Genomic DNA, 13,750 nt, shown 5'->3' on the forward strand with positions numbered 1-13,750 from the left:
CCGGGCTGGTGTGGTCAAGTGCATTGCTCAGGCCATTAGTCCTGCAGGAGCCACCCTAGGGTGTGCCTTCTCAAGGGTGAGGTGTCTGCGGCCTAAGCCGCCCAGGAACTCGAGATTCTGGTTACTCAAAGCAGAACGCCCTGAATGTGTGAATAGCTCTTCGGGACGTCCACACACGCCGACTGCGTGGGCCTGAAAGGCCACTTCACTGGTTCCGCTCTCTGCTCATTTCTGTCTTCCGGTGAAGTGAGTTTTCTTGAGCTAGTGTTCTAGACTAGAGGCCACATGCTTTCCTCACAGTTTCTCTCTGGCTGTGTTTAGTGCCTTCCGTCCTAAATAATCAGCACATTTGACTTTTTATCATTCCCTGTTTATCTTTAGTCTCTTCTTTGGACAGTACGTTTTTATCTGTTACATTTCCCAAGTATTATTGATTCTACGATGTTAAAACTTTCACGCGGGATAACAAACGTTGATGGAGATACTGCCTATTGTACATAGCTTAATATTTGGAATGTCATTTATCAAGCATATGTTGTTCATCTGTATCTCAGGCACAGTGGTAAGGATTGGGAAATTTTCTTTTCTTTTCTTTTTTTTTGAGACAGAGTCTCGCTCTGTCGCCCAGGCTGGAGTGCAGTGGCGCGATCTTGGCTCACTGCAAACTCCGTCTCTCCGGGTCAAGCGATTTTTCTACCTCAGCCTCCCGAGTAGCTGGGATTACAGGCACGCGCCACCAGGCCGAGTAATTTTTTTCTATTTTTAGTAGAGACAGGGTTTCACCATGCTGGCCACGCTGGTCTCGAGCTCCTGACCTCGTGATCCACCCGACTCGGCCTCCCAAAGTGCTGAGATTACAGGCGTGAGCCTCTGCGCCCAGCCAAGGATTGGAAAATTTCCGTGTGAATAAACCATAACTGCTGTTTTGAAGAATTGATAGACTATAATATGGTGTGTTAATTGCTGTATTAGAGTATGTACAAAATGTTATAAAGTACACAGGTCGTGGAGGAGCACAGGCAGAAGGAAAAACATAAACAGTAGTGATGTTAAAGTATATGGCTTAGCGAACAGCTAGCAAAGTGACTAGAACGTAATGTAACAGACTGGAGGAATATTTATTTGCATCTGAAACTAAAAAGATAAACCGAGGCCAGATTGTATCCCATGTTGTATAGGTTGAATTACCCTGTAGTGACTGGGAATTTACCTATCAAATATATTTTAATGCTGAAATGACATTCATAATTAAGGTTTATTGTGCTTGTAAGTGTGCAGGACAGGTTGGAATAAAGTGAGGGAAGCTAGACATCTCTTAAAATGGTTGGAGTCCGAGATGACTGGCTAAACTAGTGGGTTAGGAAGGAGGAGTTAGATTCCATAAGTTTACTATATTTAAATCAGCAGTTGCATGTGGAAATGTCTGCTCTTTATTCCTTTGGGAGCAGAAATACATCCATAACATGCTAAATTAAAAAAGGACTTCTCAGGGCTGCCAACCTTACAGTAGAGGTTGAGTGGTAGTATATTACTCCTACATGAGAGAAAAAAAAATCAAAAGGACTGCTTACTAGACGTTGGGGGAAAAAAAGAGGCAAAAATAACTCCCTGGTTTCTAGCCTGGGTGGCTGGTGAAACACAATTACAAGTGAAAAGCAGGCTTGATGGACAAGAAAATGGATTCAGATTTGGACAGACACTGAGTTTCACATGTCTGCAGATTTAGCCATATATTTCACCCTCAAAACCTTAACAATATGTTAAAGTTAACTTTCAGAAATGTTGTACTAGGTAGTTTGTTTACTCCTTCAATTTCATATGTGCAGAAAAATTGGAGATCATGCATGAAAGAATGATATATAAATTCTTCTGTACATGCACATATGAAAAAGCAGTAACTATTAATAAATTGGCTTCATTAGCAGAAGAACCTGCAAAAAGTTAAATGATGGTAGTTTTATGTCACCATCGGATGCTTCAAAGAGAAAATCAATTTATTCCAATTATTTCCATCATTTTCATTTTTTTCACTCAATTTATACATTTTAAAAAGCTTTTGGCTGTTGAGTCTTTCAAAAATGAAATATCTGTATTGTGAATGCTGTCATAAATTCATTTCAAAAGTTCCATCATTGAAAGGGAAATAAATTGTAGATGCAGTAAGTATGTAAATACAGTTTGGTGGAATGTAGTATCTTTAAATTAAGAAACTGGCGGAGCAGAACTGTACTTTTAATTGGTATGGTCCATACATAATAACAAATGTGTGCCAAAACAAACCGTGATGGTCTGTTAATAAAAACAGAAGTTATAAACATTTGGTTACTGTCAAGATAGAGTAATGGGGACTGGATTCATTTTTCTTACAACAAACCAATGACCCCAGCTTTCATTTTATTATAAGAAAGTAGAAGACGAGAGCACACTAAACCTAAAGTAAGCAGATGACAGGAAATAATAAAAATCGGAGTTGAAATTAGTGGAACAGAAAAGAGAAAAAAAATGGAGAAAATACATGAAACTAAGAGCTGTTTTTTGGGGAAGATCAATAGAATTGCTGTAGCCAGACTGATCAGAAAAAAGAAATGTTCCTGTATTTCAGTGTAGGAATGAGAGAGGTGACAGCACTACAGATGCTACAGATACTAAAAATAATATGAACAATTTTATGCCAATAAATTTGACAATTTAGATGAAATGTACAAATTCCTTTAAAGACACAAATTACCAGTGTTCACTTAAGAAATAGATAACCAGTATATGCCCTGTATTTATTAAAGAAATGGAAATTGTAGTTTAAAATTTTCCCACAAAGAAATTCTAGCCAAGGTGGATTCACTGGTAAATTCTATCAAATATTTAATAATATAAATAATACCAATTCTATACAAACTCTTCCAAACTAATTGGAGAGAAAGGAATGCTTCCCAATTCATTTTCTGAGGACCAGCATTATCCTGACACCAAACCAGACAAAGATATTACTAGAAAAGAAAATTACAGACCTATATCCATCATTAACTTAAATGTACAAATTTTAAACCATTTTACGAAATTGAATTTAATACTTCATTCAGTGGACAATACATCATGACTAAGTGGGATTTACCCCAGGAATTTACCAGGAATTTAGGATTGGTTTAACATTTAAAAATCAATATAATGTACTATATTAATAAGCCAAAAAAATCAAAAATCAAAAATATGATTATGTCAATAGATGGAAAAGGCGTTTGACAAAATCTAACATCTATTAAGAATTATGAAGTGTTAGATTTTATCCTGCTTGCCAGCAAATAAGTTGGCTTGCCAGTTTCATAGATGCTAGCAGACAACTTTTGGTTTAGAGATAAGGGTTGTATTACTCATAGCATAGTAGGCAACAGGAGATTCATTTTCACATTGGTTCCCATTTCCTCCGAGTCCATGAGGATGGAGGTGGGCTCTGGTAGATGCTGCACAAGTAGTGAGGCTGTATTACAGCTGAGGAACTCTGAGATAGAGAACTAATCTTACAAGGAAGCTGCTAGCAAACCTGCTCAACTTTTGCCTTTAGGGACACATTATCTTTATTATCCTGAGCAGCAAATCCGCCTTCCCTCTGCCTCAAAAAAAGGTGCTATCTCTGTCTTCCAACTCTGTTACTGTATGAACATCCTTGAAAAGATGGTCCAGAGCAAAGCTGGTAATTCCTTGCAGAAGATGTGCAGAAACAGGAGAAACCCATTGGAAGACAATTCTTCCAACAATATCCAGCCTTCTTTCTACACCAAATAGCCATTCCCTCAGCCATTCTGCTCAATATGATCTGACCAACAGGGTTGGTGCCAAATCTGTTTAATTTGTGTCTTTATAATGTTTACAGTAAAAAACCAGATGACTTTCTTGGATTTTTGTATTGACATTTCCTCTTGGCTCAAAGCATTAATCCCGGGACAGCAAGATATATAAGTGATTTTGCAGACTCTACCTTGTCATGCAAGGAAGAAGAGTAATTCCATCATCTATAACAACTCTGACCCATGAGTTAGGGCTGATTTGAATGACTTTTGGGTCCAACACGGTGTTTCCTTAACATGAAGCTCTATTATGACTGCTCCTAAGGTACATTTCACCTTGTTTTGAGGAGAGAGATAATGCCTGGCTTTCACACAAGAAGTCTAGGGGTGCACATGGTGCCCCTGTAAGCAAGTGTTGCTTACAATTGTTACGGCTCCTAAAATGGTACCAGCTAAGTTTAGGGGTACAAGGTAACAGTGCCTGCAATTTAGGGCTCCCACTTTAGTTAAAATAATTGGGTATAGTATTTGTTTAAGGAGAGACTACCTGAGTGCTGTCAATCCAGTTTTTCCTATTTGGTCACATCATCAGCCAAATGGAGTTTATCTGTACCATGGAATGACTGAGAGTGGGGTTGTGGAAGACATATGGGAGTGTTTTTTTGCAGAGGTGCAGAAGCTGGGGCCATTCTTGCTGCTTCTGATAGATTTATCGGTAAGGTTAGGGGAATGACAAATTGTCAAAACTGTCTGTTGGAAGATAGCATACCTAGCAGTCAGTGAAATTTAACACATTGACAACAGTTTGGGAGAACTCCACGAGCGTTTTCCTTGGGGCTCCACGTTGATTTTTAAGACAGTTATTTTTGAAATTTGTTTCTGAATTGAATGATTTTATAGACCCATCGGTATAATGCAGATGTGTTAGTTAATAAATAAATATTTCAAAGCATTTTAACGTTAGCATCCCCTTTCGCTTTGGAGCAGTGTTCTGGTTTAGATGACAAATCATATGATCATTTTTTAAAAGACCTAGTTCATTTATCCATGACAGTTTTTTTTTTTTTTTTTTTTGTAACCAGTACAGGTAGTAATAATCTCTCTTACCTCCGAACTTCCAGAACATGTTCTATGTATGCTTCATATGTAATTTATGCATACTATATAGTTTTTGCATTGCATGTGCTTGTCTCCTACCAGATTGTGACTTTTTAAGTATTGTGACAATATTAATTTCTGTCCTTGCCAGGGCCTGGTAGCATGCTTGGCACACAAAAGATATTTGGTAAATACCGTTTTAAAACCTTCCCCCCTTCTCAACTTTTTATTTAATATATATTATTGGGGAGTCTGTATTAAATGATTCTTGGTGTTTACTGTTTGATAATCTTACATACCTCGCAAAAATTTTGTACCTTGGAAGAAGCAGGTAAATATCCTTGTTTTATATATGCATGGCAAAAGTTGAGGCTCAAAGAAATCGTGTTCTTTTTCAAGGTTGTCAGGGGTTGTCCTGTGCAATGCAGGATATCTATCAGCATCCCTGGCCTCTACCAAATAGATGCTAGTAGCATGTCCCCTACCCCCCACACCAGTGAAAATAATGACAATTAAAAAAAAAAAGCCTATCATTGCCAAATGTTCCCTGGGGAGCAAAACCACCCTAGTTGAGAACTGCTGTCCTAGAAGGACATTTGGGAGGGGAGAAGGAGACGTGACTCTGAAGTAGTTGAAAATATACAGTTGGAATTCAGGATAAGGATCAGAAGTAGAGATGTATTTGAAAGTTACTCTTAAGTGGTAGTTATTTACTTTCCCAGAAAAAAAAGTATACAGTAAGAAAAAAATAATAATAATACAGGGCTAAAGACAGAGCTGGAGAGATGGAACAGTTGAGTGAAAAGAGTGGATAGAGGAGCCAGAGATTGAGAGAGAGAGAAGGAACCGTCATAGAGTGGTAATTCAATGAAAATAAACTCTTGAAATGCTTTAAATTATAAATATACTCCCACTATAAATAATTGGGATATATTAAAGGAAGTAATGAGATTTGGCTGTGAGCTTTGTTGGTTTTACCATTTTGTTTTGTCATGTCTTGCATTTCCTTTAGTTAATATTTTATTTCATGTTGAAAGAAAAAATGAATTATTCTGTTTACTGAAGAAAATAATTTATTATTTCAGGTTGCCGAGGAGCCCAAGTAGAAGAAATATGGAGTTTAGAGCCTGAGAATTTTGAAAAATTAAAGTAAGTATAATTTTAGTTGCGTTAATAATATGTATATTCTTTAGCAAACTTAAAGGATATTCAGATTTGTTTGTTTATTTTACTTGGATTACTCTAGGTTTAATACATTATGTCCTTTAAGTCTGTTCAATCCTGTGAGATAGATATTATTATTCTCTTTTTATAACCAAGAACCTGAGGCTGATAGGTAACTTGCAAGGGAGTCAAACCTAAGTCTCTGTAGTTCCATATCCACAAAGTACTGGTTGGCTGATTTTTTTTTTTTTTTTTTTTTACAAAATTCAGTCATATATCAATAGTGTTAGAACATGGAACACATTTAACATAAAAAGCAAGAACAATAGGTCAGTGTACTAAAGCATATTTAATACATAATGTATATTTATAATAATCCAGAACTTGCCTACACACTATCACATTGCCTCTTGGGAAGGTTATATTTAAAGTTCCAAATGTTGATGCCAGAAACAGCTTTTATCCTTCCCCTGTCTTTCTGACCAGAATCACCTCTCTTAACTTCTCCTTACCCCTGACCACCATGCCCTCAAACATTGACCCTGTGTCTGCAAATGGAGGGCTAAAAGAATTTTCACTGCTGGGAGACTTGGAGTCTTGGAATGGGGTCAAGGAATAATCTTTTAAAAGGGAAAATAGGAACTTAGGGATATGCCAACTGTTGTTAATAGTAAGAAGGAGATAGGTAGTTTTCTTCTTCCTACCTTTCTTCTCCCCTTAAAAGAGCAATCACTTTAGATGAAATGAGATCATTTGTGGCTAACATCAGGGAAGGTGAATTAAAAATGCATCATTTGAACTGTCTTTAAAAAGATAGGAGCCAGGCATGGTGGCGTATGCTTGTAGTTGTAGCTACTCAGGACGTTGAGGCGGGGAGATCACTTGAGCCCAGGAGCTCAAGTCCAGCCCCGGCAACATAGTGAGACCCCGTGTCTAAAATAAAATTGAATCAAATAAAAAGGGGGAAGTTTGGGGGTTTTTTTGTTTGTTTGTTTGTTTGTTTTAAACTGTCTCACTCTGTCACCTATGTTGGAGTGCAGTGGTGTGATCTCAGCTCACTGCAACCTCTGCCGCCTGGGTTCAAGTGATTTTTCTGCCTCAGCCTCCCAAGTAGCTGGGATTACAGGCACGCTTTGCCACGCCTGGCTAATTTCTTTGCTTTGTTTTGTTTTTGTTTTTTTAGTAGAGATGTGGTTTCACTATGTTGTCCAGGCTGGTCTCAAACTCCTGGCCTCAAGTAATCTGCCCACCTTAGCCTCCCAAAGTGCTGGAATTACAGGCTTGAGACACCACGCCCAGCCCTGAGGACAGGAAAAGTTTTTTTGTGGGGTGGGAGGCAGTTGTGATAGATAGACTAGAAGGAATTTCAAAGTAGTGATTTAATGTTTTGTGCTCAAAAACAGTTTCTTTAGGAAAGTGGATGATTTCATTATGTATGAGATGGTAGCATCAATTCATACTGCAATATGAGGATTTTTCATGAATCCAATAGTATATGAAGGTTACTTCCTATATTTAATATAGAGAATATATGCTATCAGCCGTTTATCTATAAACATGTTACATGAACTTTATATATTTTGGAGTTCAGCCAGCTTCTGGTTTTACCATATTCTTATTTTTTAATTGAGGCGATATTGGGTAGAAATGAATAGTCTACAGATTTGAAAGTAAACCTTTCACTATAATTTTATTTTAACTGATATAATTTTAACTTGTATTAGCGTCTTCTAAGGCAACAGTCCAGTGACTATGAATGGCAATAGTGATCTTTTAAAATTTCCCATATTTACTTCATTTGCATTATATTTGTTAAATAACTGCCAACATTTTATAGATTAACAATGTATTATGAAAGGAGCAGGGTTTGTCACTAATTTGTATTTTGTTTTGTAGGCCAGTTCATGGGTTAATTTTTCTTTTCAAGTGGCAGCCAGGAGAAGAACCAGCAGGCTCTGTGGTTCAGGACTCCCGACTTGACACGATATTTTTTGCTAAGCAGGTATGGTCCTTGGATACTCTGAAAAGTCTCAAGAGCAACCCTTTTTATAAACAAGACTCTAGTTTACTACTATTTGCTACTAGTATAGTAGTCCTCAAACTCTTACACTCTTAAAAATTATTGACATCTCCACTTACACTCTTAAAAATTATTGACATCCCAAAAGAGCTTTTGTTTCTAGGATTATCTATCAATATTTGCCATATTAGACATTAAAACCAAAACATTTTATTAATATTTAGGCCAGGCATGGTGGCTTATAACTGTAATCCCAGCACTTTGGGAGGCCAAGGCAGGAGGATCCCTTGAGCCCAGGAATTTGTTTTTTCTTTTTCTGAGATGGAGTCTTGCTCTGTCGCCCAGGCTTGAGTGCAGTGGTGTAAGGCTCGCTGCAGCCTCCACCTCCCAGGTTCAAGCAGTCCTCCTGCCTCAGCTTCCCAAGAAGCTAGGATTACAGGCACACGCCACCACACCAGGCTATTTTGTATTTTTGGAGAGACGGGGTTTCACCATGTTGGCCAGGCTGGTCTCAAACTCCTGATCTCTCAGGTGATCCACCTGCCTTGGCCTCCCAAAGTGCTAGGATTACAGGCGTGAGCCACCGTGACCGGCCGAGCCCAGGAATTTGACACCAGCCTGGGAAACATGAAGAGACCCATCTCTGTAAAACAAAAACAAAAAAATAAATTAGCTGGGCATGGTGGTGGCATGCCTGTGGTCCCAGCTACTTGGGAGGCTGAGGTGGGAGGACTGCATGAGCCCAGGATATGGAGGCTGAGTGAGCTATGTTCACACCACTACACTCCAGCCTGGGCAACAGATCTTGACCCTGTCTCAAAAAAAAAAAAAGAAAATAAGAACTATGAATAGATTTGAAGTAATAATAAACTTGTTATATGTTAATATAATCACATTTTTTCATGAAAAAATAACTATAGTTAGCCAAAAAAGTTAGCTAGAAGATTGCATTGTTTTACATTTTTGCAAATCTTTTAAATGTCTGCCTTAATACCACAGCTGGATCCTGCATACTTCTTCATTCAATCTGTTGCAGTGTTTTTGTTTTGTTTTGCTTTTGGTTGAAATCAATGAAAAAAGTTCTGTCTCACACATATGTGTAGTTGGAAAAGGAGAAATATTGTATTTTTCAGGTAAATATGATATTCTTTGACAATATGTCAAAACTTTAAAAGTATTGCTTTCTCAAAGGTTAGTTGTAATGTAAAATTTGTACTTTGTTATGGTCAAATCCTTTGGACCCCTTCAAATGGATCTTTTATTCCTGTATGATTTTGTAACATTGTACATTTACTGATTTGTGAATGTCTAAGTGTTGACACATTAGATATGATGTTATCAGAGAAGTTAAGTTACCTACGGCAAACCTTTTAAGCTCACAGTGGCAGATCTAAGTTTTACAAAATTCTAATTTTTAAATTTGCACTTGAAAATTCAAATTTTATCAACAACAACAAATACTATTAGGTGTTTGTTCACAAAGCCACAGACTGATTTAACTCATTTTTAAGAAAATATCTGCCAGATATCCTTGTCTGGAAAACCACATTTGTCTCTCATTTGTTCTTTCAAGCAAAAATGATGTTCCAAGGAAAAAAGCTAACAATTTAGCTTACAAATCAATTGCTGAAGTACTTTCTTCAAGATAACTAGCATATTTTGGTATACAGCAGTAGTTCTTTATTTGTACTTCCTATTTCATTCCACAGAATATTAAAGACTTGTACTCCAAGGTCAAAGTTTGATAAAAATAAGTTTTACTGCTTTGTCAAAGACTTTTTTTTAGTAAAACTTGCTCTTGTTTTCTTTCTTTTTTTTGAAACTCTTATGTATGTCAGTGAAATAGTTTAATGTCATTGCCTAGATTCATGCTAAAATACCAGCAGTTTTACACACTGTTGCTTTTGTGCCAACAGTGCAGATGGAAAAGAAGAGGAAAAGGTTAAAACTATCTTAGAATTACGGTGGAAACCATATTGAGCTCACAAACTCCTTGAAAAGGGTCTTAGGGATTCTTAGAGAGCCATAGATAATACTTTGATTGCATTTGTTTGAAAATTGCACTTGTTTCTGAGACCCAAAAAATTGCTTAGAATAATCTGAATAACCTTTGGAAAGGTGGAAAATAAAACTGCTTATTCTCATTACTGCCCTTGAGATAAAGCCTTTGCTTAAAGTAGCTTGTTTTCCTTTTTCTTTTATTTTATTGCTGCTTTCCATTTTCCCCTGACTTTTTTGAATTGAGCATTCTTAGAGAAATTAGAACTTCTTGCTTTTACTTTAAGGAAAATAGGGTTTTTTTATAGTGTAGTTAAAAATGTATCATTTGGTTTTTTTTCTGATAGCAGAACTTAACATTACAGAAATACATAGTGATGAACATGAATATCCTTGTAATCCCACACCCATCTCTACTAACCATTTAACAGTTTGACTCATCCATTTAATCAACAAGTAATCATTGAGCACCTACTTTGCTAGGCATTGTTTTAGATACTACATATATAATAGTTGACAAGAGAGGCATGCTCAACAACTATAATAATAATAATAGTAATAATACAACAATAGTAGGCAACATTTACTGCTCTTGTTGTGTACCAGATATTGTAATTTAGGTATATTATTTAATCTTTGCAGCAACCCCATGAGGTTGTCTTTATTTCACAAATGAAGAAATTGAGGCCTAGAAAAATTATTTGCCTGAGATCACACAGATAATATTTAGTAGATCTAGAACTCAAATCCCAAGTATAAAACCCAGGTTTGTGATTTTATATGTCATACTTCCTCCCACGTTTTCTATTCATATGTTAACATGTTTTCCTTACAATTTTGTTTGCTAAAATTGGATTATTATGCAAAATATTTTGAGTTTTTTTTTACTTAGTAATGAAAGTTTGACTTTGTTTCATTTCAATACACGTAATAAATATGGGTTAACATTTATTGAAGGTTTACTAAGTACTTTTATATATTTTAAATTATAAATTTATATAAAAATTTATATTATTATTTATATATTCTATAAATAAATTATTATATTTAAATATATTTAATATTTAAAATTATTAATCTGATCCCTTACAACAATTATCTGGTTTTGCAGTTTCCTCATCATTTTACAGATGTAGAAACCAAGTCCTAGAGAAGATAAGAAACTTGATCATGTTATGTAGCTAGTCAGTGGCAGAGCTAGGGTGCAAACCCAGGCACTGTGGCTCTGAAGTCTGTACTATTAACCTTATCACAGCACTGCCTCCTTTAGTGTTCTTGATATAGATATCCTATAATTTGATTAATCTTTTAGTAGTCAACATTTTGAGTTTCCAATTATTTCCCTAATCTAAATAATCTGGTCGGGCATGGTGGCTCATGTTTGTAATCCTATCATTTTGGAAGGCTGAGATGGGAGGATCACTTGAGTCCAGGAGTTTGAGACCAGGCTGGGCAATATAGGCAACCCTGTCTCTAAAAAAAGTAAAAAGTTAACCAGACTTGGTAACACACGCCTACCAAGTCTTAGCTAGTCTGGAGACTGTCCAGACTAGCTTGAGCCCAGGAGGTTGAGGCTGCAGTAAGCTATGGTCATGCCATTGCACGCCAGCCTGGAGAGCAGAGCAAGACCTGTCTCAGAAACAAAACAAAAAGTCCAACTAGTCCATTTATATAATATTTTTGTACTTATGTATCATTATATATATAGTAACTATAATTTTAAATCTACAATTGTTTGTGAATTTTAAGATCTAGGTAGTAGAGAAAAGCTAGGGGGCAGATGAGTTTAAAAGTCTGTCAGGTGATTTTTCTCCTTTTTAAAAATGTTGTTATTTTTTCAATGTATATAAGTATATATGCCATTATAAAAATTGTAAACATTATAAAATAGATGCTGTAGAAAATAAAAGTGTCTTGTAATCTCTGCTTTAGACATAACTACTGAAAACAATTTATATTTTTACAGGTTTTTTTCCCATGTATGTTTGTGTATATTTGTGTTAGGTTATTCTTATATTGCTATAAAGAAATACCAGAGACTGGGTTATTTATAAAGAAAAGGTTTAATTGACCTAGAGTTCTCCAGGCTTTATAGGAAGCCTGGTGGTGGCATCTGGTCAGCTTCTTGGGAGGCCTCAGGAAGCTTTTACTCACGGTGGTAGGCAAAGAAGGAACAGACATCTCACATGGCTGAGCTGGAGCGAGAGAGAAAGAGAGAATGGGGGACACACTTTTAAATGATCAGATTTTGAGCAAGAACTCACTTAACACCAAGGGGATGGCTTAAGCCATTCATAAGGGATCTATCCCCTTGATCCAAACACCTCCCACCAGGCCCTACCTTCAGCATTGGGGATTACATTTCACCATGAGGTTTGGGCAGGGACAAATTTACAAACTGTATCAGTAAATTAATTAATTGTGTTTCTTCCACACTAAACTGTAAAACTGGGAGTTAGGGATTTTGTTTTTATATTCAGTCCTTGGTACATGATAGGTATCCAATAAATGCAGACCAAACTGTTCATCTCTAAGAATATTATTGTTAAAGAGTGCTAGAATTTACTAACACTGGGATACTAATGATGTCTGATTTATGGAGACCTAGCTATTTTTAAGGTATAAGAAGGTACTCTATACACAAAGAAAAAAATGATAGTAGAGTCTGACTTTATAATTTCTGGAGTCCCTTGATATTTTTTAGTTCTGTGTTACATTTTTCTCTTACAGTGTTTTATTTGTATTATTCCAGTTGTGTTTATGAAAGTGTCAGATTAGTGATTCCCCGTATCATTGTTGGTACTTTATTTTGCTAATAGTTCATATTAAATTGACAGGTCAGTAATTCCCTCTTAATATCTGTCAGTCTTTTTAGTATATGCCTCCTATAAGCCTATGCTAGGAGAGTTATAATATATATTACATGAATATGTAATAGTTGATTTTAGGTTTCAAGGACTTAACAGTAATAATTTCCAATCCAGGATGTCTGGAGTATTTTCAGAAATTTGAAAAAATTTAATGAAATCATATTTATTTGATAAGGTTATACAGATTAACTAAATGGCATTTATAATGGGATTACCTCAATATAGAGAGGTATTTTGTGCTGATCATATACTCTAATTCAAGGGGGTTGTGTGTCTGTGTGTCTGTGTATCGTTGGTTAATAAAATATTGAGGAAAGAAATATATCCTAGTAATCGCAATTTGTATATAAGGATCCCGAAATGAAATTTTGATAACTGTTCTCCCTCCACAAAATATTGTAGTCTTGTTATTTCACTGATGAGAGAGCTGAGGTGTGATTTACTTGCTTAAAATCATGCTGCAGTAGTACTGAATTTGTGTGACTCCATCTGTTCAGTCTTTCAGAAAAGAATGATTGAATACCTACAATGTGCCAGATACTGTGGTGCTTCGAGAATGAAAAAGTGCCATGATTCCTGCCCTCAAATATGCTTAAAGTTTAGTGGAAGCAACTGATATTAATCAATTAAATATAAAATTACAATGATGCTAAGTGCTGAATGGAGTGAAATGAGAACTATATTACGAAGTTTAGGAACTGTCCACGAAACTACCCTCACTTTGAACACTAACCGTAGAGTTCGGGATCCTCAGGACCACCTTCACTTCTGACAGCATTGCAGCCTTGTGATGGGGGGGTCCCCAGATCATCCTCAGGTTC

The 13,750-nt window shown here is 36.3% G+C and overlaps 1 protein-coding gene and 1 non-coding gene across 16 annotated transcripts in view; both read left to right on the forward strand.

The window, feature by feature from the left end:
- Nucleotides 1-13,750, forward strand: part of UCHL5 (ubiquitin C-terminal hydrolase L5) — a 53,678-nt gene that overhangs the window by 1,220 nt on the left and 38,708 nt on the right. For all 15 annotated transcript variants that reach the window (XM_050782853.1, XM_050782864.1, XM_050782897.1 and 12 more), the window contains exons 2-3: nucleotides 5,963-6,026; nucleotides 7,938-8,043. In XM_050782853.1, coding sequence (XP_050638810.1) covers nucleotides 5,963-6,026; nucleotides 7,938-8,043 — 170 coding nt within the window. The remainder of the gene's footprint in view (nucleotides 1-5,962; nucleotides 6,027-7,937; nucleotides 8,044-13,750) is intronic.
- Nucleotides 1,408-1,542, forward strand: LOC126945765 (small nucleolar RNA U109). Its single transcript, XR_007722543.1, has one exon. It is a non-coding gene; the product is annotated as a small nucleolar RNA U109 (small nucleolar RNA).

The sequence above is a fragment of the Macaca thibetana genome, chromosome 1 (assembly GCF_024542745.1).
Source record: "Macaca thibetana thibetana isolate TM-01 chromosome 1, ASM2454274v1, whole genome shotgun sequence".
Lineage (NCBI taxonomy): Eukaryota > Metazoa > Chordata > Mammalia > Primates > Cercopithecidae > Macaca > Macaca thibetana.